Consider the following 27,112-nt stretch of genomic DNA (forward strand, 5'->3'; position numbering starts at 1 on the left):
CTCCTGGTCTCCCATGCGGGTGCAGGGCCCAAGGACTTGGGCCATCCTCCACTGCCTTCCGGGGCCATAGCAGAGAGCTGGCCTGGAAGAGGGACAACTGGGATAGAATCTGGCACCCCAACCGGGACTAGAACCCGGTGTGCCGGCGCCGCAAGGCGGAGGATTAGCCTGTTAAGCCATGGCGCTGGCCGTGGAAGCTGTTTTCTTCTGTTGAGCATGAGGATCTCTTGTTTTAATCAGTACTGTGAACTTGCAAAATGATGTGCCTTGATGTGGATCTGTTAGCTGTTTGATCTTTAGCATCTGGAAATATATCCTTCATTGGTGATTTCTTTTCGTCCATTTTCTCTGACCCTGGAATGGTTTTTGCTTTTGAAATTGTCATTATTCCATTACTTTTGAATTTCAAGGAGGGTTTTTTTTGTGTGTGTGTGTTTCTATGCACATTCTTTTTAGTGGTGTCATGTTGGTATTTAAAGGATTCAATATCAGCTCTTTTCCTTACTGTGTATATTAATGGTAAGGTTTTTTTTTTTTTTTGAAAAAAAAAGGCATTTCCTTACCCTGCTTAATTTTTGGCTCCTCTGATTTACTCTTTTCTGTTTGTCTTTGCTTTTCTTTTTCATGTCAGAAACCATTTATCAGATATCTGGTGATCCTTAGTTATCTATTTATCTATAAGAGTGGGCAGTAAACAGATAACACTCCAGCTTCTTCGTGTGGTTATATTGTGTTGTAATTTTTTTTTTTTGTGAGAATTAATTGTATGTGTTGATTAAATGACATTTGCACTTGAGCTGGGAGTATACTAGATGTAGTTTCCTATACAACTTTGTTTTTGCTGTAGTTCATAATTGTCCTTTTAAAAAAAATTAGTATATTAGTTTCTTCTATTCCACTTGGAATGGAAGCTTGTGTGTCTGTGAATGGGTTTGACAACTCTAGACTCTGCTTTTTGGTCATCTGGTTGGTTATTTCCTTGGGCTACTCCTGGCATCAGTCTTTAGGTCTTTTCTGATCTAGGGAGATCTCTTGATGCTATAAGATCTCTTATAGCATTGAGGCTATAAACTTGGTTGCCAGCCTTATGAATACTGATTAAGGGCAGAGGGCTTGGTGTCTCAGCATTCATCGTATAAATACACAACTTCAGTTTTTGGTCTTATACCCTGCCCTTAGTAATACCTGGTCTCTATAGCTTTTTAGAAAATAAATTTCAGCTTTCTTGTACTCCAACGGTAGAGCAGTAGTGTAGAGAAATCGAGGAATCTAAGTGCTTTATATTTTATTTTTTTAATGATGCATTTATTTATTTGAAGGAGTTACAGAGAGGGTTGGAGATGGAGAGAAAGAGAATGAGAGAATGGGAATCTTCTGCTGCCTAGTTCCCTCCCCAGATGGCTGCAGTGGCCAAGGCTGGGCCAGGCTGAAGCCAGGAGTTTCTGCTGGGTCTCCCACATGAGTGGCAGGGGCTCAAGCACTTGAGCCATCTTCCACTGCTTTTCCCAGGCTATTAGCAGGGAGCTGGATTGGAAGTGGAGCCACCAGGACACAAGTAGGTGGCAGCTTTATCTGCTATACCACAATGCCAGCCCCCTCTAAATGCTTTTTAAATAGACTTCCAACCAGTGCTTTCGTGTTGAGCACCTACCATCTCATTTATTTCCATATTCAGAAGTGTGCATTCATCTATTCTGAGCATTTTGAGGGTTTGTTGGTGAAAGGATTGCTGCTGGGTTTTTCTTGTGGCAGACTTAGGTCTACTTTCTGGGTCTGCGAAGTGGGTTGTACTTGTTCAACTGCTTCCCAGCTTCTAGTGTATATGAGTGTATATATGTCTGTGTGTTTGTATGAGCTTGTTATTGTGTATGTGTGTTCTGTTTTCTTTATAATTCTAATTATGCTTGAGGATTGAGGTTTAAAAGAAAGAAATCTTTTTTTTTATCTTTTATTTAATGAATATAAATTTCCAAAGTACAGCTTATGGATTACAATGGTTTCCCCCCACCCCATAACTTCCCTCCCTCCCACAACCCTCCCCTTTCCCGCTCCCTCTCCCCTTCCATTCTCATCAAGATTCATTTTCAATTCTCTTTATATATAGAAAATCAGTTTAGTATATATAAAGATTTCAACAGTTTGCCCTCACATAGCAACACAAAGTGAAAAAATACTGATGGAGTACTAGTTATAGCATTAAATAACAGTATGCAGCACATTAATGACAGAGATCCTGCATGATATTTTTTTAAAAAAAATTAATTTTCTATGTAATTTCCAATTTAACACCAAGGTTTTGTTTTGTTTTTTCATTTTCAATTATCTTTATATACAGGAGATCGATTCAGTATATACTAAGTAAAGATAAAAGAAAGAAATCTTTAATAAGATTTCAGGAGATAATGGAAATAAATGGTGTCTATCTTTTAATTAAATCAGGGTAGGGAATGTCCAGCCCACAGGCCATATAAGTCCTGCAGAATCATTTGGTCTGGCCTTTGCCAAAGCAGCTGCACGTGGGACTTGAAATTCAGTAAATCCATCACAGACTAATTTTTTAAAAAAGATTTATTGTATTTATTAGAAAGGCAGGGTTACAGAGAGGGAGAGGGAGAAATGGAGCTCTTCCATCTGCTGCTTCACTCCCCAAATGGCTGCAACTGCCAGGGCTGGGCAAGGCTGAAGCCAGGAGCCAGGAGCTTCTTTTGTCTCCCACATGGATGGCCAGGCATCCAAGGACTTAGACTATCTTCTGCTATTTTCCTAGGCACATTAGCAGGGAGCTGGATTGTGGCGTGAAGCAGCAAATGGAAGATTTCTCTCTCTGTCTTTTGCTCTCTCTCTTTCTTCTTTTCTTTCAAGTAAAGTAAATAAATAAACAAATCTTTTTAAAAAATGATGATTGGTAGCTCCCTTTACCTGAAGAGGACTTAATTAATTGACTTTGCATTATGGTGGTTGGATGTATGGAGCTTTTGGGGTGTTTCTGAATGCCATCATTTAAGAGTCTGTTCCTTATGGCTATTCAGTCGTTCAGGGCAAGAAGCTTCCTTTTTCCTTTGAGAGACAGAGTCCAGGTAGTTAATACCTTGTCTTTGAGCTCCTGGAGTACACCTTGAGTGTCAGCCCTCTGATATGCTTATATGTGTAGGCTTTGTGTCTGCTGGAGTTCCTAGGCTCTGTGGACAGTGACTTCTTCTTTTTCTATAGTCAATTATTACTTCTCTGTCTGTTTTCTTTCTTTCATAGATACGTAGCTTTTTCCTTTCCTCTGGGATTACTATTCCCTTTCTCTTTGTCTTTATGGGCTTTTTTCTTTTTTCTTTTCTTTTTTTTTTTTTTTTTACATTTTAGTTTATTTTACAGTTATTTTAATGTAGTATCAGGAGGCATAGGATATAAATATATGGCCATGCTGTCATCTTTAACCTCCTTTTGTGGTTTTATGGATGGGATAAATGGGGAAGAATTAAGGAATTGCACTTGGTTTTAGGTATGTCTATATGCATGCACATAACACCTGAAGTAAAGCAAAGGAGGGAAATTACTACTTTCTTGTATGTGGCCACCTTGCTAACTCATTTATGTTTTCTTCATGGTAGTTTGCCTGTAGCTGGTATTGAATATATATGTTGAATTAAATTTATTTATATGTAGTGACTAGTATCTTTATTCTAAAAATTTTCTATTCACCTTTCTGCTTTTTTCATTGAACCATGTTTTGTGAGATTTAATACTCCAAAAAGAAATATATAAAATTAACTTTCTTGGCTGGTGCCATGGCTCACTTGGCTAATCCTCTGCCTGCGGTGCCAGCACCCCGGGTTCTAGTCCTGGTTGGGGTGCCAGATTCTGTCCTGGTTGCTCCTTTTCCAGTCCAGCTCTCTGCTGTGGCCTGGGAGTGCAGTGGAGGATGGCCCAGGTCCTTGGGCTCTGCACCCGCCTGGGAGACCAGGAGGAAGCTCGTGTCTTCTGGCTTCGGATCGGCGCAGTGCGCCGGCCACAACACACCAGCCGTATCAGCCACTTGGGGGGTGAACCAACAGAAGGAAGACCTTTCTCTCTGTCTCTCTCTTTCTCACTATCTAACTCTGCCTGTCAAAAAAAAAAAAAAATTAACTTTCTTTCTTCTTTCAACTTTATAGATGGGATAAATTCTATCATAGGTCTTTGAATAATGAATTTTTTTTCTCAAAAAATGTGTTTGCCTTTTTTCTATAAATTAAAGAGCTATGGTATATGGAAAATCGACTTAAATTAGTCTCATAAATTGAAAAACTGACACAGAATATCATTTTCATAGAATCATTTGGTATACTAGTATATATTGATTCTTTCTGAATTGTGACATTTGTTCATCTTTTCTTTTTTATTCAGGTAAATGGGCAGTGTGCTGGCCATACAGCTATGCAAGCTGCTAGTCAAAATGGACATGTTGACATTTTGAAGTTGCTTTTGAAGCAAAATGTGGATGTAGAAGCTGAGGTAACTAAACTAAGCTTGAAAAATATTTTAAGTTAAATTTAATGTCCTGAAATATTTCTGTGTGAGATGCATTTTCATTTTTGAAAGTTAATGTTTACCTAATGTTTTTCTGATTGAAAATAAAATTTGACAGAAGATAGTGTGCCTCAATAGCCTAGGCAGGGCTCCTGGTTAAGATATGAGTTCAGTTTCCTGCTACTATGGTAGAACCACTCTGCTATTGGAAGCCCAGTTGGGTTCATCCAAGAATTATACTAAGGTAGTTGAGGAAAAGGGAATATGAAACTCCTGGGTCAAGGTGTTTCCTGATCCCTGTGTTTTTCTTCATTTTTGTTTTTGAATTAGCATTTGTTTACTCTTACTTATTCAACTTAGTGTGGGTCTTTGAAGAGTTTAGAGTGCACTTAACACTGTATGTGTATATATGTTATTAATACAGAGTATATTTTCAGAAGAGAAATTAATATTGAGAGACTCATTGAAGTCTCTTGGGAATCTATACATGTGGTGGAAATGATGGCTTACTTTGTCTTAGTTAACTGTCATCTCATTATTAAAAATAGTATCACTTTTGTGTTACTCTAGTATAACATTAGATAGCAGATTATTTAGATAGATAGCAAATGTAGATTATGCAGAGTGTTGCTGTTTTGTTTAAATGACACTGTCTTCTATGAGAGCTTAATAAAGACAGATTACTGAGTGTTAAATTCATGGCTCAGTCTATTTACTAATTTAAGAAATTTTAAAGATACTTGAAAAGGAAAGTCTTTTCTAGTTTTATGTTATTTTTACTTTTTTTCTCTAACTGTATTTTGAATTGTTGGATAGCTACTAAAAAGCCTGTGTTGGAATAAATAAGTCATCTTTGATGTTGAAATTTTCTGTTGGCCAGAAAGAATTTGAATTTTAAAAACATCTGAATTATATTTTATTACTTTGATGTTTTATGAATGATATGGTGTAGTTTGGTTTTGCTTTTACAGTAGTAATATTTTCAGTTTTATTTATTTATATATCTGAAAGGCAGAGTGAAAGAGAGAGAGAGATCATCCATCTGTTGGTTCCCTCACCAAATGACTACAATGGCCAGGGCTGAGCTGCTTCTGGGTCTCCCATGTGGGTCTAGGGGCCCAAGTACTTGGCAGGGAGCTTGATCAGAAGTGGAGCAGGCAGATATGAACCGTATCACAGGCAGAGGCTTAACTTCCTATGCCACAATGCTGACCCCAGTGTAGTATTTTACTTTTAAGTTACATTCTTTTTTTTTTTTTTCCTTTTTTCTTTTTTTTTGACAGGCAGAGTTAGACAGTGCGAGAGAGAGACAGAGAGAAAGGTCTTCCTTCTGTTGGTTCACCCCCCAAGTGGCTGCTATGGCCGGCACGCTGTGCCGATCTAAAGCCAGGAGCCAGGTGCTTCCTCCTGGTCTCCCATGAGGGTGCAGGGCCCAAGCACTTGGGCCATCCTCCACTGCCTTCCCAGGCCACAGCAGAGAGCTGAACTGGAAGAGGAGCAACCGGGACAGAATCCGGCGCCCTGACTGGGACTAGAACCCGGTGTGCCGGCGCTGCAGGCGGAGGATTAGCCTAGTTTACTGCGGTGCCGGCCTAACTTACATTCTTTTTTAAAAAAGATTTTATTTATTTGAAAGGTAGAGTTACAGTGGGGAGGGGGGTGTCTTTCATCTGCTGGTTTACTCTCCAAATGACTGGAATGGCTAGAGCTGTGTTGATCTGTAGCCAGGAGCCAGGAGCTTCCTCTGGGTCTCCGATGTGGGTGCAGGGGCCCAAGGACTTGGGCTATCTTCTACTACTTTCCAAGGCCTTAGCAGAGAGCTGGATTGGAAGTGGAGCAGCCAGGACTGGAACTTGCACCTATTATGGGATGCTGGCACTGCAGGCGGTAGCTTTATCTGCGATGCCAGAGAGCCAGCCTCTAAGTTACATTCTTATGGGTTGTGAATGTAGGGAGTAACTTTGTATTGTAAGGGGTTTTGTTTGTTTATTTTGATAATGAAATAAACACAACTAAATTTTAGTGTTTTGTAAGTGAAAGCAGTTACTTTATTTTGTTACTGTTTTAGTTTGATTTGAGGGAATGAAGTAAAATTCACTAAGTTGGATAGCTCTCATTTTTTATTTAGTGAATCCAGAAACTACAATAGCAGCAACTGCTAAAAAAAAAAAAAAAACAACAACTCAACATCCTTCTGTTTAAGCTAATAAGGGAAGACCACTGAAAAGCTACAGTTTTCCACCTCATTTATTAAAAAAAGGCTTCAGTTCTGATCAGAACTCAGTCACTCAGTATGGCCATATGGGACTGCATGTGTGTGTATCTAAAGATCTTCATTCACATAAGAGGCTCTGTAGGATGGTGGTGCAGATATAGAGTTGGGAATAAAATGGACACTGCTTTTCTTTTCTTTTTCCCTAAATTGAGCTAAAAATATAAGATAAATTATTAGCTGATTCTATAAACATTGTAAGATTGGGGATGGAATGAGGCTGAGTGAGTACTAGTGTCACAAATACTTGGGCCATCTTCTCCGGCTTTCCCAGGTGCATTAGCAGGGAGCTGAATCAAAAGCAGAGAAGCCAGGACTACTGTGTTAAAAATTACTAGTCTAAAAATCAGTAGTAACACTGCTTTGCAACTCTACATTTGTCATCTCTGTAATTTAACAGACTAATGCATTAAAAAATTGCTGCTTTATGGTTTTGGATAAAAAATGCACAAAGATATGATTTTGTGACATCAGTAAGTTAAAGATTTGGGAATGGAGATGTAAATAAGGTTTTTTTATGTTGAAGTTTAGCTGGTATAAATTCATAATAGAGTATTATCTAATTAGGAGCTTAAATGTAATCCTTTTGATAACATCAAATAAAATACTCAAGAATATACACAAAAGATTATGAGAAGGGAATTTAAATATTTCATTGTAGGACATCAGCTAAATATAAGAGACAGCAGTACAGGAAATGAGGGACAAAAAAGCTATAAAGCATATAGAAAACAAATAGGAAAATGACAGGAGTAAATCCCTTTTTACCATTAGTTACTTTAAATGTAAATAAATGGGTTAAACTACAGTTCAAAGACAGAGAATGGCAGAATGGATTAGAAAACATTATCGAGCTGTATGCCATCTTAGGAAACTTGCTTTAGAGTCAATGAAAACAAATACATTGAAACTGGAAGGATGGAAAAAGATTTGTCATGGAAATAGTAGCCAAAGGAGAACAGGGGTGACTTTTATAATTTCAGACTAAAAAATATACTTTAAATTAGAAGCTTACAAGATACAAAGAATGATGTTGCACTTATATTAGCAAAAGGTTCAGTACAGCAAAAAACAATTATGGGCTGGCGCCATGGCTCACTTGGCTAACCCTCCGCCTATGGCGCCGGCACCCTGGGTTCTAGTCCCGGTCGGGGCACCGGATTCTGTCCCGGTTGCTCCTCTTCCAGTTCAGCTCTCTGCTGTGGCCTGGGAAGGCAGTGGAGGATGGCCCAAGTGCTTGGGCCCTGCACCCTCATGGGAGACCAGGAAGAAGCACCTGGCTCCTGGCTTCAGATCGGCACAGCGCGCCGGCTGTAGCAACCATTTGGGGGGGTGAACCAACAGAAGGAAGACCTTTCTCTCTGTCTCTCTCTTACTGTCTAACTCTGCCTGTCCAAAAAAAAAAAAAAAAAAAAAAAAAAAAAAAAAAAAAATAAAATAAAAAAAAAACCCTACAATTATAAACCTTCATGCAATGTAAAAATTGTCAGAGTTGAATGGAGAAATAGACATTTCTGCACAAGTAGTTGAAGATTTCAGTACTCCACTGAATGAGTAGAGCAACTAGACAAAAAAACAAAGAAATAGAGGACCTGAACAACACAATAAGCCAACTACATCTAACAAACACATTAAAGAACACTCTGCAACAGCAGAATATACATTCTTCTCAAGTGCAGATAAAGTATTCTTTAAGATAGACTATATATTTGGCTGCAAATACTGGAGGCAGGGTACTTTATAAGGAAAAGAGCTAATTTAGCTCTTAGTTCCTTTTTTTAAAATTTATTTGAAAGACAGAGTTACAGAGAGAGATAGAGACAGAGAGACAGACAGAGAGAAAGAGAGAGAGAGAGAGAGTCTTCAATCTGCTGCTTCGCTCCCCAGTGGCCGCAATGGCTAGAGCTGTTCCAATCTGAAGCCAGGAGCCAGGAGCTTCTTCTGGGTCTCCCACATGGGTGCAGGGACCCAAAGATTTGGGCCGTCCTCCACTGCTTTCCTAGCCCATTAGCTCATTGTTCTTAATGCCCAACAGTATGACCTTGGCTTCTGGTGAGGGCCTTTCAGTGATCAGCATTATGTGGCAGGTGTGTATGTATGGCAGGGGAATAGAGGGACAAGTTAAGGAAGGGGTCTGGGTTTGGGGTTGTCATGATGACAGAGGGGAGACAAGGCTTACTGTTTTATAATAACCTGCTCTGGAACTAATTCAATACTGTGAGACCTCCATGAATCCCTTCATGAGAGCAGTGTCTCCATGACTTAATTTCTTTTCTTTTTCTTTTCTTTTCTTTTTTTTTTTTTTTTTTAAGATTTATTTATTTATTTGAAAGGGAGAGTTACAGAGAAGCAGAGGCAGAGGCAGAAAGAGAGGTCTTCCATTTGCTGGTTCACTCCCCAGATGGCTGCAACGGCTGGAGCTGCGCTGATCTGAAGCCAAGAGCCAGGAGCTTCTTCCTGGTCCCATGCGGGTATAGGGGCCCAAGGACCTGTGCCGTCTTCTACTGCTTTCCCAGTCCGTAGCAGAGACCTGGATTGGAAGTGGAGCAGCTAAGACTCTAACCAGAGCCCATATGAGATGCTGGCTCTGCAAGCGGCAGCTTTACCTGCTACACCGCAGCGCTGGCCCCAACAATTATTTTCTACCAGCCACCCCCCCCCTTTTTTTTTTAAAGATTTATTTATTTATTTGAAAGTCAGAGTTATACAGAGCAAGAGAGAGAGAGAGGTCTTTCATCCATTGGTTCACTCCCCAATTGGCTGCAGTGACCGGAGCTGCGCCGAGTCAGGAGCTTCTTCAGGGTCTCCCACGCGGGTGCAGGAGCCCAAGGACTTGGGCCATCTTTTGCTGCTTTCCCAGGCCATAGCAGCGAGCTGGATCGGAAGTGGAGCCGCAGGGACTAGAACCGGCGCCCTTATGGGATGCCAGCACTGCAGGCGGTGGCTTTATGTCACAGTCCAGGCCCCACCACTTTTTTTTAGTTAAAAATTTTTTTATTTATATAAAGTGTCCAAATTTCATGTATTTCATATCTATATCTATGTCTATAGATATATATGGATAGAGAGTAATGATAGTTCCCACCCTCTCTCCTCCTTTTCTTATTTTTTCTTTTAATTTTTACAATGACACACTTTCACTTTATTTTATAATCACAAGCTTAATCCTCCTCCAAATAAAGGATTCAAGAAGTAGCAAGTAGAAAAGCCACTATTCGTCAAGATTATAGACAAGGGCTATAAACTATAACCAAGTCTCAAAATGCAATTTTGCTCATATACATTATTTTTTGTGTGCTGTGTATATTAATTACCACATATCAGAGAAAACATGGTATTGTCTTTTTGGGACTGGCTTATTTCACTAAGCAAAATGGTTTCCTGTTGCATCTGTATTGTTGCAAAAGACAGGATTTCATTCTTTATTTATTTATTTATTTATTTATTTTTTATAGCTATCACCTCTTAAAGATCCACCTCCTCCGTGTGCTTTTATGTTGGGGCGTAAGCTTCCAGCACAAGAAACTTTGGGTGATAAACCACAGTAATCACAAATGCAGTCTCAATAAATTTAAAAACATAAATATACAAAGCATCTTCTCCAAACATTGTGGAATGAAGTTAGAAATCAGTAATGGTGGAGGGCCAGTGCTGTGGCATAGTAGGTAAAGCCACTGCCTGCTACTCAGGCATCTCATATGAGCACCGCTTTGAGTCCTGGCTGCTCCACTTTCGATCCAGCTTCCTGATAATGCACTGGGAAAGCAACAGAAGACAGCCCGAGTGCTTGGGCCCCTGCGCCCATGTGGGAGACCTAGCAGAAGCTCCTGGTTCCTGGCTTTGGTCTGGCCTAGCCCTGGCTGTTGCAGCTGTTTGGGGAGTGAACCAGCAGATGGAAGATATCTCTCTCTCTGTCTCCTCTGTTTCTCTCTCACTCTCCCTCTCTCTGTCTCTGTAACTCTGCTTTCAAATCAATTTAAAAAAAAAAAAAAATCAGTAACCAAAGCAAAAACAGAGGCAGACCTAGACAGAGATTTTTTTTTTTAAATGTAGTAGAGAGACATCAGAGAGAATTCTGTCTTTGGTGTGAGGAATAGATAGATTTGGGTAACAATAAAGTAGAGACAAAAGGGGCTAGTTTAGGCGAGTGAGTATGAAGGCCTGAACTAGTGGTATAGTTGGAGAATATAGAACAGATTGGAGCATAATTAAGGAATAAGGTTAGAATTTTGGAAGGGCATTTAGTACAGCTGTTAGGACACGCTTGGGATGCTTGCATCTGTATTAGAGTGTGTGGTTTGAGTCCTTGCTCCTTCACTTGGGAGGCAGCAAATGATGGCTCAAGTACTTGTATCCCTGCCACCCACAGGAGACCAGCATTGAGTTCTGGGTCCCTGCCTTCAGCCTGGGCCAGCTGTGGCTGTTAGGGGAATTTGGGGAATGAAGATGTTTCCTTTGTCTCTGTGTGACTGCCTTTCAAATAAAAGTGAAAATAAATAAATAAAATTTAAAAAAAAAAAAAGCTGTAGAATTTGGTGACTGTGTAACAGAGGACTCAAAAAGAGTTAGTAGATGAGTATGAGTTAGGGATAATGATGTTGTTGACCATATCACCTGTGGTTCCATCAGCTAAGAGGGAATATTGGAACAAGATCAGATTTTGGAGAATTGGGAGGAAGAATAGGGGAGAGAAAAATAGAGTCAAGATCAGTGTTAGCTTTAGTATGAGTCCCTTTAAAATTCTTTGAGATAACCTTGTGAAGGTCTTCTGTAACCTTGTCCCTTAAAATTCTCATTTGTTATCTGTAACAAATTCAGGGGGCCAGAGTAATGATTTAACTACATGTAGTTTATATGATATAACTATTAGTCTAGTAAATATAGCTATTGGTCTGATAATATATTGGTCTAGGCTTATCATTTATCTTTGGAGTTAATCACTGTTCTGGTTACTTTGTTGGCTCTACTTTGTTTATTTTTCAAATTAATCTTATTCTTGGTATATTACTATAGTTTTGTTTTTTCTTCTAAAATATTCACTAATTCAAATTTAAATACTAATGTTTAGGATAAAGATGGAGATAGAGCAGTTCACCATGCAGCCTTTGGAGATGAAGGTGCTGTTATAGAAGTACTACACCGAGGCAGTGCTGATTTGAATGCCCGCAACAAGCGCCGACAGACACCACTTCATATTGCTGTTAATAAAGGTCATCTTCAAGTAGTGAAGACTTTATTGGACTTTGGTTGTCATCCCAGTCTCCAGGTAAAATCTTTATGTATATTTTGCAAGTATTGCTAGGTTCCCATTAAAGGGGAGCACTAAGTTCTATCCTAAGCACACCAAAGATAAAGAATGTTACAAAATTGGCACCTATTTCTTCTTAGAAAACCTTCTTTTTTCTAGAAAGTGTCAGTAGATTTGGTCCAGAGTAGGGGGTGGAGTGGCATGGAAGTGGGGTTTCCTATCAAAAATACTAGTTTATAAATGCATTTGATTTAACCCTATTGATCATGACAGTGAGTTTTGGCAGCTTAAAGAAGTATAACAGACTGTATTTCATAAAAGTTACTTCATAGCTATCTAAATTATTTTAATTATAGCTTAATGTATCTTTGGGTCTTGGTCTAGTCATCAGTCTTGGTAGTTTTTCTGGTTTGGCAAATATATAGGGTTTTAGAATGATTTACAATAGGACATAATTTTTGAAACAAAGATCATCACATAAGAATTCTCATAGTCTTCTTAGCCACAGTGTTAGCCACCAGATGAGTTAAGCCATTTATTTAAGGGTAGTGTAATCTGTGTCCATCATTTATAGTTTGCTTACTAAACAGCTTGTCTTTTGTCTACCTGTCAAAATTCAAAATTGGTATGGATATGTAAAGATTTCATAGCAAAATAAAATAGCACAAGAACATAGTTTGCTAACTTTCAGGTCCTATTTTTAGACTGTTATCTATTATGATCATCTTTAACAGAATAGGCTTGAAATAGCATGTTATTTTTAAATAAAGACATTACCTGAAACACTGTTCGAATACTTAAAAAAAAAATTGTATTAAAGAGAAAGCTAATGATTAAAACAAAAAGTGGATTAGAACTTTAAGCAGTCTGTAGTTTGGATAATTCATAGTAACCAGGAATTGGATTGGATAGATCTCAGAGATAAAACAAAAAAATAACAAGATAATAAGAGTGAGGGTTTGAGAAGAACTGTAAGAATAGATTTTGCTAAGCTGGATAATTATTAGGAACCAGTGTTTCTCACGTATAACCATTTTGGAACTGACAGGGTCTAGTGTGTGACATTATTATTGAGTGTCATGCTTGGAGAATGGGAGAATTGGGGTATTAATCTGTCAGTGGAGAGGGAATTTATACCTTTTGATCTTTTTGTCTAAAATGAGAGTCAAGGTTATGTGTTGAGAGTGTAGAATGATTGAGAAGAATGAGAAAGGTTTGGAATAACTACTTTGAGGACCCGAGGCACAACAGACCAGGAACCTGTAGAAGGGTATTCCAGTAATGTCAAGAGCCCCTTTCAAGGTGAACATACACTTCTTTTGGTTATTTTGTTTTAAAAACATATTTATTTATTTGAAAGGCATAATTGTAGAGAGAAAGGGAGAAATAGATCTTAACATCCCCTGGTTCACTCCCCGAGTGGCCACAAAGGCTAGAGTTGGGCTAGACTGAAGCCAGAAGTCTGGAGCTTCTTCTAGTTCTCCCACATGGATGGCATGGGCCCACGCACTTTGGCCATCTTCTGCTTTTCCAGGTTCATTAGCAGGGAGCTGGATTTGTAGTGGCACAGCCAGAACTCATGTGGGATACTGGAGCCACAGGTGGTAACTTAACCTATTATGCCACAACACCAGCCCCAAAGATAAAAGTCTTTAATGCTATCAGATTAACAGGAATTTGAAAGGTGGATGATTGGGTTGACCTGAGGTTAGGAATTCCTTCTGTTGGTGAATGGATATATACCTATGATTGGCATACATTTTCTGTAACAAGACAATATTATAAATTTTCATATATCACAGCTGTCCAGCTCTGCCTTTATAGAGTGAACCAGCCATAGATAGTACATAAATGAATGGTGTGTCTGTGTTCCACTGAAAACTTAATTTACAAAAACAGGTGGCAGACTGATTTGGCAAGTGTGCAATATGCCTCAGGACAGGTTATCTCAGACTTTACTGACAGTAACATCTATGAAACTATGAATTCAGTGAAGTCTACATTACTCATTTATGCAAATGGCTGGTGAGTAGGAACTTACTGCTCAATCGTTAATGTAAAAAATAGCTTCAAAAAAAGTAGTCCGAAAATACTAAATTTTCACTTCAATTTGTTTTTACTTTGATCTAATTAGCCACTTTTCTGCCCTTTGAAAACATATAGGTTGATGGTTCTCTAACTTTGTAATATATTCATCTGGGGAGCTCTGAGATACTATTGGTACTTGGCTCTCACCTCTAGAAATTTAGTCGATCTGGAGAACAGCCTGAGCATAAGGACTTTTAAGAGCTCCCCAGTGGAGTCTAATGTACAGCTAAGTTGAAAATCACTTTTAATTTATTGTTGTTATGAGGCCTGAGCCTGGTGTAGGTTTGGATGGAATTTCAGTGTACAATCATTAGTGGTAGAAATAAGGTGTAGCAAGCCATTTAAAATTCATTACATCTTTTTGGCAGCTTTTTCACCTTATTAATTTTTTTATTAGGTGAATTATATTTCAAGTTAACATTTATTTTCTTATTTGGAAAACTACAACATGTTTATTGTGTTTTCCATCTAGATTTGAATATGCCTGTTTAATGTGGCTAGTGTGTCTTACCTGCATTTTCTTAGGAAGGGTTTTAACAACTTTATGGAAAGCATATTATGAAAAAGCCATGCATGGATTTCAGAATTCTTTGTGCCCAAATAAACTTAAGTTTTAGTTCCTTTTTTCTGTGAACTTTTTGAATTATGCTCCTATTTAATCCAGAGCAAGATCTTTTGTTAATTATTGTTGGATTTGGCCTCTGTTTATTTTTTTCTGTTGAGTAATTCAGTTTTGCTATGAGATGTGGTGATTACTTTAAGAAGAACTAATGAATGTCTCTTTAAACTTAACAACAACAAAAAAGGATTCTGAAGGTGATACCCCTCTTCATGATGCAATAAGTAAGAAACGTGATGATATTCTGGCAGTTCTTTTGGAAGCTGGAGCAGATGTTACCATTACAAACAATAATGGATTTAATGCTCTACACCATGCTGCTCTAAGAGGAAATCCCAGGTAAAAAGGTCATCTTTTGCTATTTTTTGTGTACTTTAAAAATATTTTCCTATTACTGGCTCTCTTTTTTGCTGAAACAGGTGAGGAAGTGATTTTAGTTTATTTTAATATTTTAAGCCATTTTAAACGTTTGTGGACATTATACCTTCATTTAGTGGATTAGTTTTATATGAGAGTTTTGGGAGTTGTTAAAGTAATACAAGTATTATAAAATGATTACTTAAATGTTAAATGTAGATACAAATCTTTAAAGGTTTAATTAGAATGTTTTCCGTTTAGAGATTTATGTTTCTTCAGGCTCATTCTCAAGATGTCCTCCTATGTTATACATCTTCATGGTAATTGCTTTTAAAACTTATTACTAAATAAATACTGTTACCTAGTTCATTATTAATTCTGTAATTAGTTATGTAAACTCCTAGTGTAGATGTCCTCCAATCATTGTTAAAATAATAGGTGTTCCACTGAAAAATGTGTTTGCTGCTTAAAGTTTGAGAACTTTTAGAGAGTCACATTATATTCATAGATGGTCTCCAGAGGCCCACAAAAAAAGGAAAATGCTTAGCTTTGCTTAACCTTGAGATTTCTGTGTACCCATTTTTTTTGGAACAAATATTCAATCACACTTACATATCTGAAGAAAATGTTTACTTTGATGTTTGTTTATTTTTTAAAGATTTATTTATGAGAAAAGCAGAACGACAGAAGAGACAGGGAAAGAGAGCTCTTACTTCTCATTCAGCAATAAATGGCTGCAACAGCAGGGGTTGGGCCAGGCTGAACCATGAGGTGGGAACTCCATCTGGTCTCCTATATGGGTGACAGAGGCCCAAGAATGCTGGCCCCATTTTTGATGTTTGTTTTGATAGTTGTATCTATCCTATCTATCCTGATCTCTTATTACTTGCATTGTTTCCTTTTTTTTTTTTTTTGGTGTCAGAATCACCACTAGAGGGCAATCAGAGAAAAACAAAAGATGTTATCACTGTTGCTTGTTAGTACCCATAGCAGTGGGTATATAAAATAGAATACAATATATGGCCTTGTTTAAGATCATGTCTTGATTTTTTCAAGTTAAAAATATTTGAATATTTCATACTTTTATATTGTGAAGGAGATGGAATAGTATTACATGTTCCATGCCTTTCAAACAGTGATAAGGTTAGCCCATACCACATGCCATGCCTCTGCTTAGTGTTTTCTGCATGCATTACCTCACTCACTCCCTGCAGCAGTTCTATGAGGCAAGTGTTAATATACTCATTTCATAGATGAAGAATATGAGGCTTATAGTAATGAATTTATTTGTTCAAGACCACATATTTGATTAGTGGAGCAGCCAGAATTTTAAAAAGGGCTGTATGACTTTAGAATCATAACTGTCAAACCACTTTATACTACTTTTTTCTGTGTGGTCTCTATATGAGCTAAGTCATGTATGTGGACAGAGAGTGATTTAATCAAGAGTGATTATTAGTGCATCATTCCCCTTGCTGCTTCATTGGTAGAGCTATCTTTGACTGCTCTCTCACTAGTTCTCAGCTTGCAGTTAGTTCAAAGATTCTATTCTACCAATTTTTCTAGTTTACTCCATTATCCCTACTCCCAGTGTTACTGACCAAACTGACTACCCACCACTTTTGCCTAGACTATTATAGTTTTTTTTTTTTTTTTAAGATTTATTTATTTATTTGAAAGAGTTACAGAAAGAGGAAAAGGGAGAAAGAGAGAGAGATCTTCCATCTGATGGTTCATTCTGCAAATGGCAGCAATGCCCAGGGCTGGGCCAGGCCGAAGCTAAGAGCCAGGAGCTTCTTCCGGGTCTGCCATGTGGATGCAGGGGCCCAGCTACTTGAGTCATCTTGTGCTGCTTTTCCATGCACGTTAGCAGGGAACTGGATCGAAAGTGGAGCAGCCAGGACTCGAATTGGTGCCTATATGGAATGCCAGTGTTGCAGGCATTGGTTTAACCCACTGTGCCAAAATGCCAGCCCCTAAGTTATACTTTTAAATCATGATGTTTAAGATAAACTAGAAATTGAGGTATTTTGGTACAGTTATCTTTAATGTTTTGGATTGTTGCATTTTTACTGGGAGTAGACATGGTATATTCAATAATTTTAAGGCTACTCAAGGAGGAGAAAAATTGCTTCTTCTGTTTCTTTTATTCTTTATAAATCTTGAGGAAGCTTCTGAAAATCTCAGAGCAAATGGGATTTATTCCTGGTGTGCAGGGATGGTTCAACATATGCAAGTCAATAAATGATTCATCACATTAATAAAGTGAAGAATAAAAACCATATGATTATCTCAATAGATGCAGAGAAAGCATTTGATAAAATATAACATCTTTTCATGATAAAAACCTTGAGCTAATTTGGTATAGAAGAAACATACCTCAACACAGTCAAGGCAATATATGACAAATCCACAGTCAGTATCATATTGAATGGGTAAAAACTGAAAGCATTTGCACTAAGATCCAGAACAGGACAAGGATGCTCACTCTCATCATTACAGTTCAGTATAGTTCTGGAAGTTTTAGCCAGAGCCATTAGAGAAGAAAAAGAACTAAAAAGGATACAAGTGGGAAAGGAGAAGCCATATTATTCTGTATGCAGATGACATGATCCTGTACATAGGGCAACTAAAGGGTACACTAAGGAATTATTACAACTTATAAGGGAGTTTGGCAAAGTTGCAGGATATAAAATCAACACTCAAAAATCAGTAACCTTTGTATACACAAACAATGCCGTGGCTGAGAAAGAACTTCTGAGATCAGTCCCATTCATAGTAACTACAAAAAAAATTGAATACCTTGGGATTAATTTAATGAAGGATATGAAAGATCTCTACAGTGAAAATTACAAAATGTTAAGGGAAAAAAAAAGAAGACACCAAAAAATGAAAAATCTTCCATATTCTTGGATTGGAAGAATTAATATCAAAATGTTCATACTACCGAAAGCAATTTACAGATTCAGTGCAATCCCAATCAAAATACCAAAGACTTTCTTCTCAGATCTGGAAAAAATGACCCTAAAATTCATCTGGAATCACAAGAGACCCTGCATAGCTAAAGCAATCCAAAACAATAAAAATAAAGCTGGAAACATCAGAATACCTGATTTCAACACATATTACAGGGAGTTGGAGCTGTGGTCTAGTAAGTTAAACCTCTGCCTGTAGCGCCAGCATCCCATATGGGCACCAGTTGTGTCCTAGCTGCTGCTCTTCCGATCCAGCTCTCTACTAATGGCCTGGGAAGGCAGTGGATGATGGCCCAAATGCCTGGGCCCCTGCACTTACGTGGGAGACCCAGAAGAGGCTTCTGGCTCCTGGCTTCAGACTGGCCCAGCTCTGGCTGTTGTGGCCATTTGGGATTGAACCAGTGAATGGAAGACCTCTCTCTCCCTCTGTCTCTCCTTCTCTCTGTATCTCTGTCTCTCAAATAAATAAATAAATAAATAAATCTTAACAAAATATTACAGGGAAGTTATAATCAAAACAGCTTGGTACTGGCACAAGAATTGACTCAATGACCATTGTAGCAGACTAGAGATCCCAGAAATCAATCCATGTATCTGCAACCAACTAATATTTCACCCCTAGGCCATAATCAGTCTCTGCAGAAAGAACAGTCTCTTCAACAAATGGTGTTGAGAAAATTGGATCTCTGCATACAAAAGTATTAAACAAGATCCCTACCTTAAACCCTGTACAAAAACCAAGTCACAATGGAGCAGGGATCTAAATCTGAGACCTGAAGCCATCAAACTACTAGAGGGAAACACTGCAAGACATTTGCATAGGGAGAGATTTCTTGAATAAGACCCTAGCAGCACAGGCAATTAAAACAAAAATAGACAAATAGGATTACATCAAGCTAAGAAGCTTCTTCACAGCAAAGGAAACACTCAGCAAAGTAAAGAGGCAGTCTACAGGATGAGAGAAAATATTTGCAAACTATACAGCTGTAAAAAGATTAATATCCAGAATGTATAAGGAGCTCAAGAAACTCAGTAACAGCAAAACAAGCAGTCAAGTTAAGAAATGGGCAAAGGATATGGTCAGGAATTTTTCAAAGTATGAAATATGGGCTGGCGCTTCGGCACTCCGGGTTCTAGTCCCAGTTGGGGCGTCGGGGTCTGTCCTGGTTGCTCCTCTTCCAGTCCAGTTCTCTGCTGTGGCCCAGGAAGGCAGTGGAGGATGGCCCAAGTGCTTGGGCCCTGCACCTGCATGGAAGACCAGGAAGAAGCATCTGGCTCCTGTCTTCGCATCGGCGCAGCACGCGGGCCGTAGCAGCTATTTGGGGGATGAACCAACGGAAGGGAGACCTTTCTCTCTCTCCCTCTCTCCTTCTCTCTCACTATTTAACTCTGCCTGTCAAAAAAAAAAAAAAAAAGTGGCCAACAGACACATGGAAAGATGCTCAGCATCACTAGACATCAAGGAAATACAGATAAAAACCACAATGAGATTTCACCTCTCACCAGTTAGAATGCCTGTCATCCAGAAATCAAAAAATAATAAATCTTGGCAAGGATATGGGGAAAAAGGTACCCTAATACACAGTTGGTGTGAATGTAAACTAGTACAACTATTATGGAAGACAGTATGGAGATTCCTAAGAAATCTGAATGTAGACCTACCATATGATCCAGCCATTCCACTCTTGGGAATTTACCCAAAGGAAATGAAATCAGCACATGAAAGAGTTTTCTGTACCCCCCACATTTATAGCAGCTTTAATTCATAATGGCTAAGATGTGAAACCAACCCAGATGTTCATCAGCTGATGACTTGATACGGTATATATACATGATGGAGTACTTACTACTCAGCCATAAAAAGGAATGAAATTTTCCTTTCAACAAAATAGACACAACTGGAGACCATTACGCTTAGTGAAATAAGCCAGTCCCCAAAAGACAGATATCATATATTTCCCCTATTTGTAGTAACTAATACATAAAGTGCAAAAAAAGGTAATGGATTTGAGCAAAATTGACATTTTGAAATTTGGTCATTGTTTATAGCCCTTGTCTATACTCTTGATGACCAGTGATTTTTGTGCTATTACTTGTTGAATTCATTATTTATTGGGGGGTTAAACTTGTGATTATAAAGAAAATTGAAAGGTCATTGTAAAAATTAAAAGAAAAATAAGAAGGGGAGAAAGTAGGAATAAGAGAGGGAGGGTAGGGATGGAAGTATCCTTATACACTTAAATACATGAAATTTATTCCCTTTTTATTACTAAAAATAAATAAGACTTTTTAAAACTCTTGAAATAAGAAAGAAAATCTATAACAGTGACTCCTCCAACCAGATAATTGGTATTACCTGACATTAGTAAAAAAGGGAAAAATGCCTGTATTCTACAACAAAGTAGTATATCATTTAAGCTACATGAGTTCTTTTTTTTTTTTTTTTTTTTTTTTTTTTTGGACAGGCAGAGTGGACAGTGAGAGAGAGAGGGAGACAGAGAGAAAGGTCTTCCTTTGCCGTTGGTTCACCCTCCAATGGCTGCCGCGGCCGGCGCACTGCGGCTGGTGCACCGCGCTGATCTGAAGGCAGGAGCCAGGTACTTATCCTGGTCTCCCATGGGGTGCAGGGCCCAAACACTTGGGCCATCCTCCACTGCCTTCCCGGGCCATAGCAGAGAGCTGGCCTGGAAGGGGGGCAACCGGGACAGAATCCGGTACCCCGACCGGGACTAGAACCCTGTGTGCTGGTGCCGCTAGGCGGAGGACTAGCCTGTTGAGCCATGGTGCCGGCCGACATGAGTTCTTTATACCTAATACCTTAAAATATATTAGGTAGTTGGGATTAAAGATTGGTAGATTGTGTGATTTTCATTGGGAGGCTATTAGAAGAGGATACAATTTCTTTTATCAATTATAATTGAAAGTTGGGGTGCTTTGAGTTCTTTTTTCCTTCCACATCTTTCATTCTTAGAGTTCACTTTCCTTTACTGACCAGTGATGTCAAAAGATAGGAGTAGACATTTTTAGTGCCCCTGGAATTAGAAAAACAGTAAATCACTTCAGCCTTCATACTTACTTAAAAAAAAAACAGACATAAGGAAATAATTATTTCCAGAACCTGATGAGCTTACCATTTTTGGATAAAATATAAAATATGATTAACAGATGTAACAGTTTTTTCCCATTTCTCAGTTTATATATTTTAATAACTCCTTTACCTTAAATTGTAACATTTCAGCTTCTTCTTGTGATCTGTGTTTTATGCCCCAGTTATCCTTGTTTAGTATAATTACTCTAACTGTTGGGCTTCATGTATAGGCAATTTTAATTTAAATTGATTGTACTTTAATTAATGTAATTCTTACCTACTTTTGAAGTTACTTCTTTTATTAGAATGTATATATATATTTCTGTAATAAATTATTGGGAATATATTCTAATGCCATCACAAATATTTATTTAAAATTATTTCCATGTATTTTATTTAAAAATATGGAAAAGTTTCCAAAATTTGTATGTACATGTTATAAATGTAGAAATTTAAGTACCATCGTAGACCCTGACCTTGCTTTTAGTTAGCAATAATAGTTTTTTAGCAATAGATCAATAACACAGTAGAATTAATAATTATTGAATGTGTTCTGCTAAAAGAAAAAATTATTTTTTTCCAGTCTTCAAAATATGTCTTGATGGCCTATATTTTTTAGGAATGTACTTTGAAATCTCAATTTCAAATGTCCAGATCAGCACAGATTCTGGATTTCAAAGCTGATCTTGACGTTTCCTCATAGTATGACAGTAATTGAGACAAAGAGAAAAAGAGTTACAAAGCTGTTTGCTTTATTGTAGAATATAAGATTTCATGATGAGGTCCTGGCTTCATAAAGTTCTTAGTATTACAAAATAGCAGTTACTACATGCTTCAATGTATAGTTCTTTTGTTTTTAAGACATTTTAACTAGGAATGGTATTGTTTATATATTCTTATGTTTGATATTTATTGGCATGTTTTCCTCTGTTGTCTAGCCTTATCATCTTCATTTTTTGTATGTAGGTAAAGTTTCAGGTTTATTTCAAGAGGAGAGATTATTTCGTCTGATAAAAATGAAAGCAAATTTTTTTTGGATTAGCATTAATCAGCATGTTACTTATGTACTATCTCTGTGAGGACCCTGTATTTTACCTGCCTTTAAGTTTTTAGAGTTTCCTCACAGGCATGAAAATAATTCACTCAGCAGTTCTCTGCAGAGCCAGCAAATTCAATTGGTAGGTTTTTTGAGGGTACTGATTGCCACATTATAAAGTTACTTTATATAGCATTACTTATGCATTTTTATTTAATACAAACTGAATATGAGGAGTGACAGTAAAATATAAGTGAACCCTGTGATGTGATGTAGTTGTTCTGTTTTTAGGTTATTAGATAACTTCATAGGCATTTCTATTATTTATTTATTCTTAGAAAGACACATGGTAACCTCAAGGAATATGTAAGTAACTGATAGTTTTCCCTCAAGAATATTATGATACCTTCAGCTTTTTAAATTCTGAAATTTTCATATGGTCTGGTAAATGAGACTGTGTTGGATACAGGAATATTTGATCATCTGGACTATATCTTGTTTAATGTTTTTCTTTCTCCATAACTCTGAACATGCTGAATCGATATACACAAAAAATAGCTGAGAGTCTATTAAATGGTAGGGGATTTATAATATGTCCATTTTCTCTAAAATGTGCTTATACATCTACTGTCAAATATTATGTGCCTTGTAACACGTAAGTGTATTTAATGTGACCGACTGAGGTGTAATTAAGAAGTACAAAGACTGGTTTTTGAGTGAAGTGATAAGATTTATTTACACATGGTACCTCCTTTTGCTCACAGTCTTTAAGTGGGTGATTTCATTTTGAAATAGAGCAATGGTCAGGAGTTGAGAATTGCCTTCAGTAACCCTTCATTAATTGCTGAAATATTTGCCTCTATTTAAAAAAGGACATTAAATCATTTATAATTTTATTGCAGTCATTATGAAGGTTAGATGGATATTAGATCACTTGTCATTTTCCCCTTGCTTGAGTTTGTCTCCACTGAGAGGGAGAAGGAGAGGGAAAGAGTGAGAGTGAGAGAGAATTTTATGTATATGTATTTGTAAAGGACAAAGAAGACAAGAGTGAAGAGATTGATTAGAATGTAAATATTAGAGGAGATCTTCATTTTACAGCTGAGCAAACAGAATGGAGTGGTGAAGTAGCTTCATGAGAAAAGAGAGTAAAAATGCTTATAGCATTTTTTTCTTCCTTTTGTGAGGATTAAATGCTTTGGGTTCTAGGTCAGAGGATTAAGTAATTACTACACAATACATTCGATATTATCTTCTTTTTCTCCTTACCTGATAACATTAATGTAAATAGCGGTAAAATTAAGGACTAATTATATGAGAGATGGTGATGTGACATTCCTAGAGTATTGTTTTATGTAATGCTACAGCTTTCTAAAACCTGAAGTATGTGTGTGTCCATGTGACTCTCACAGTGTCATTCTCAAAATGTTTTCAAGTGGGTTTTAGGTGGAATTTGCAGTTTATTTTCTTCTTTTGAAGGAAGGTTATTTATTAATTTATTATGATGAAGTGCAGCCTACATTATTATCATTTTATTTCTGAAAGATAAGAAATTTAATACCAAGAGACAATAAATCAGCAAAATTATTTTATTTGAAACCCTTAAGTCTTACACACGGTTCATAAAGCTTTTTGTAAACAACTTTAACCCCTAGAACTCTTCTAAGTAGAACTAATAATAACAAATTATTTTATGTTAATCGCATTCTGAATAATTTAAGTAAGTTGAAATTAGTTGATATGTGATTGACATTCATGAATGAAAATGTTGGCTGTCCTGTAGTAATCAATGCATAGCTACAGCTGGTTGAAGGGGACCAAATCCATTGAAGAGGCGATTTGGTTCCATTTTACCAGCTCTAGCAAAGCATTGTAGTGCTGTTAGTTTGGAATCCAAAATAGTTAAATGCTTTTCATTTGTGAAATTATAGTTCTGGACCTTAAATAAGCATTAGAAATTCTTGCTACCAGTGCTTCAGTCAATGAATGTGAAATTTCTGTTTTGAAGGCACTTTTCCTGTGATTTCCTATTCTTAGGGTTCAGAAGTCTTCCTTTTAAGATGTTGTTAAAGCATTAAGGAATTATCATTGTACATCTTTATTTTCAACATCTTTGCTTATTCTTAAGTGTAGACAATAACTTTTTGCAAAACCAACAGTATTTAGAAGAACAAATAGACCTTATGTATTTCAGAGTAATGTTTTCTATTACTAGGCAGTAAACCAGATGACTTCAGTGCTTAAGCTAATGGGTTGATGAAGAGTACTGCTAATAACACATTTCTACCACCATGCTTTTTTTTTTTTTTTAGTGTTATAGTTGAGGGTGAATAGCAAGTTGTTGACATGGAGGAATATAAGTGGCCTTAAGAAAGTACCACTGCCCTTTGCTTTATAAATAGATCACATGTGTATTCAGTGAATCGCTTGGACTTGTGTTGAAATGAACTGTGCATGCCTTGTTATTTTTCTTTGTTTTTGCTTATGTAAGGCTATTGGTCTTTGGTCTGTTAAGACCTTCTAAAGGTCTGTTTCTTTGACTAAATCCTCTGTAGTTTTGGGTGCAGTTTCTCTAGTTATTTTTTCATTAACAATTTAATAAAACTGATTTGTGATGGTTACTTATAATCCATAAATCTGAATATTAAAATCTACCATATGACTAATACTTTAAAAATATGTACAGATTTTCCTGATCTGTATCTATTGATTTCAGTATCCGGGAAGGGATGTCTTCTGAAATACTTCTATAAAAAGTTTGTTTGTCTTAAGGTGTGTCCTTACAGTATAATATAAAGAGTATCTATGAAATATGCTTTGTACTTACTATTTGGAATTAAACTGGGCCAACACTAATTCAGGCAATATGGAAACTCTTCTTAATTCAGTACATTCTGCATCTGTTGGTTAGTAAGTATCATGCTCTTGGTAAAATTAATGTAACTGCAATTCTTTCTGTCATTTATTCTAATAGAAGTGAAACAGGTGTTAAATGGCCTGAACTTAAGTACTGAAGATAGCAACAACACTGGCTTCTATTTTTAATAGTTATATGGGAGCTGTTTAGCAGATCCAGTTGCTCAAGTGTGCTTTTGGATGGCAGTTCAGTTTCATTTACTGGCCATATCAGGGCAAGGAGAGGCCATGGTGAAAAAAATAGTACAGCATTTGATAATGTCAGCATCTGTTATCCTGTCAGGGAGACAGTTGAAATGTTTGAGTTACACCAGTGTCAGCAGATGCCCAGAGTTTAACATGTACTCAGTTAAAAATGAACAGCTGATCTAAGTGATAGATGTGACATTTTAGAGTGATTGAAAATGCTCTTAGATACGTTAAGTTACACTTGTAAGCATGAGACTCACTGTGTAATTTTACTTTTTAAATGAATAGCCTGACATTTTATTTTGTTAGGATTATATACTCTTAATATAACAAGAAGATTCTTAATCATGCACTTTTTGTACTTTCCAGTAAACATGCAGTGACATACATCTATCCTTGTAATCTGCTGATAAAATAAAATAAACATCTTTCTATAACTGTCTTATTAAACAAAAAATTATAGTTAAACTAAGTCGCCTATATTTCAATTTCTAACATAAGAAATTTAAAATATTATGTTTTCTTTATGTGTATAAATATTCCAGTTGAAATAACTTTTAGTAAGAAAAGGTTACTATGTATGAATTTTTTCCTTTGTTTCTCTAACTTTGTCATGTTTTAATTGCTTAAAAGCAGTATCACTTATTGCTATGAGTTTAATTATTTGTGATTTTAATAAATATGCAAAGTAAACCACATAAAATAGAAAACATATTTTGGAATCTTTAACAAGCTGTATATAGTGATCTGTTATGTTTATTAAAAATGAATTATTGCATAGTACCAATAAAAATGGTTACTCTATCTGTATAAATTAGTTCTTTACTACAGTGTTTTGATCTTACTTGATCCGTTTGGAAAAAGAAAATTCAAAGATAATATAGATAATAAGCTAACTCTTTCTAAATATTTGACAGTTTTTTACCAATATACCCTATTGACTTATAACCATGTTCCAGAATTTTGTCATTTTTCATGTTTAAATGTTTTAATTTTAAGTATTAATAGCATTTAAAGCAAAGATTGGATTAAGAATCTGATAAACCTGAGAACAAGGGCCACTTTTATTTTTTATGTAAAATTACTTAAAAGATAGTCTTTTTGGATGATGAATATGCCTGTAGGTGTCCAGTTACAAAACCTAAAACACCAGAAGTTTTGCTTTAGGAAATTCTCTAATATCAATAGATTACAAATTTATAAAAATCTGAAAAATATTTGTTAAAATGTGAATGAAGTCAGCTTTTGTTGTATCTTAATTTTCATAACAAATCAGTCAGCCCTCTGAATGTGATAAATTAAGATCAAATTTTGGAGACAGAAAATAGGTCATGTGTTTTCCCTTATTCTGTTGTACTAGTAATACTGGTTTCCTTTTGTAGTCAGACGTTGTCATGTAAGTGTTTAATTTAAAAATCTAAAATGAAGAATGTTTTGAAGTTAAGTGTTTTGAGAGGAGTTCCATGAGAATTTGAAATCTACCAAAATAAAATTTTTCCTTCACAAAATATTAACTCTTAGGTATAGCTAGTTTCCATCTCTCAGTAGTAGGTACATTTATTTTTGGTGTTAGTATTGCCAAAGGTCATTTATTTGATAGTAGGTTAATTTACCATATGAAGGTCATTCATGTAGAAAGAAGCAGTGACTTCTTTTAGCTGCAGTTTAGTTCTCTCTTGATGCTTTATTACCTACCAAAAATACATACTTCTTTACATTCCATAGCATTGTATGTTCATATGGGTACATAAAGAAGTATGTACTCTGAGTAGGTATTACTAAGTTGTTAGCTGTAAGAACAAAGTATTTTATTTTCTCATTTGT

The 27,112-nt window shown here is 36.7% G+C and overlaps 1 protein-coding gene across 1 annotated transcript in view; it reads left to right on the forward strand.

The window, feature by feature from the left end:
- MIB1 (MIB E3 ubiquitin protein ligase 1) overlaps positions 1–27,112 on the forward strand; it is a 153,462-nt gene that overhangs the window by 80,933 nt on the left and 45,417 nt on the right. The window contains exons 10-12 of the mRNA XM_062201449.1: positions 4,378–4,485; positions 11,841–12,038; positions 14,915–15,066. Of these exons, the coding sequence (XP_062057433.1) occupies positions 4,378–4,485; positions 11,841–12,038; positions 14,915–15,066 (458 nt within the window). The remainder of the gene's footprint in view (positions 1–4,377; positions 4,486–11,840; positions 12,039–14,914; positions 15,067–27,112) is intronic.

Source organism: Lepus europaeus, chromosome 9 (assembly GCF_033115175.1).
Source record: "Lepus europaeus isolate LE1 chromosome 9, mLepTim1.pri, whole genome shotgun sequence".
Taxonomy (NCBI): Eukaryota; Metazoa; Chordata; class Mammalia; order Lagomorpha; family Leporidae; genus Lepus; species Lepus europaeus.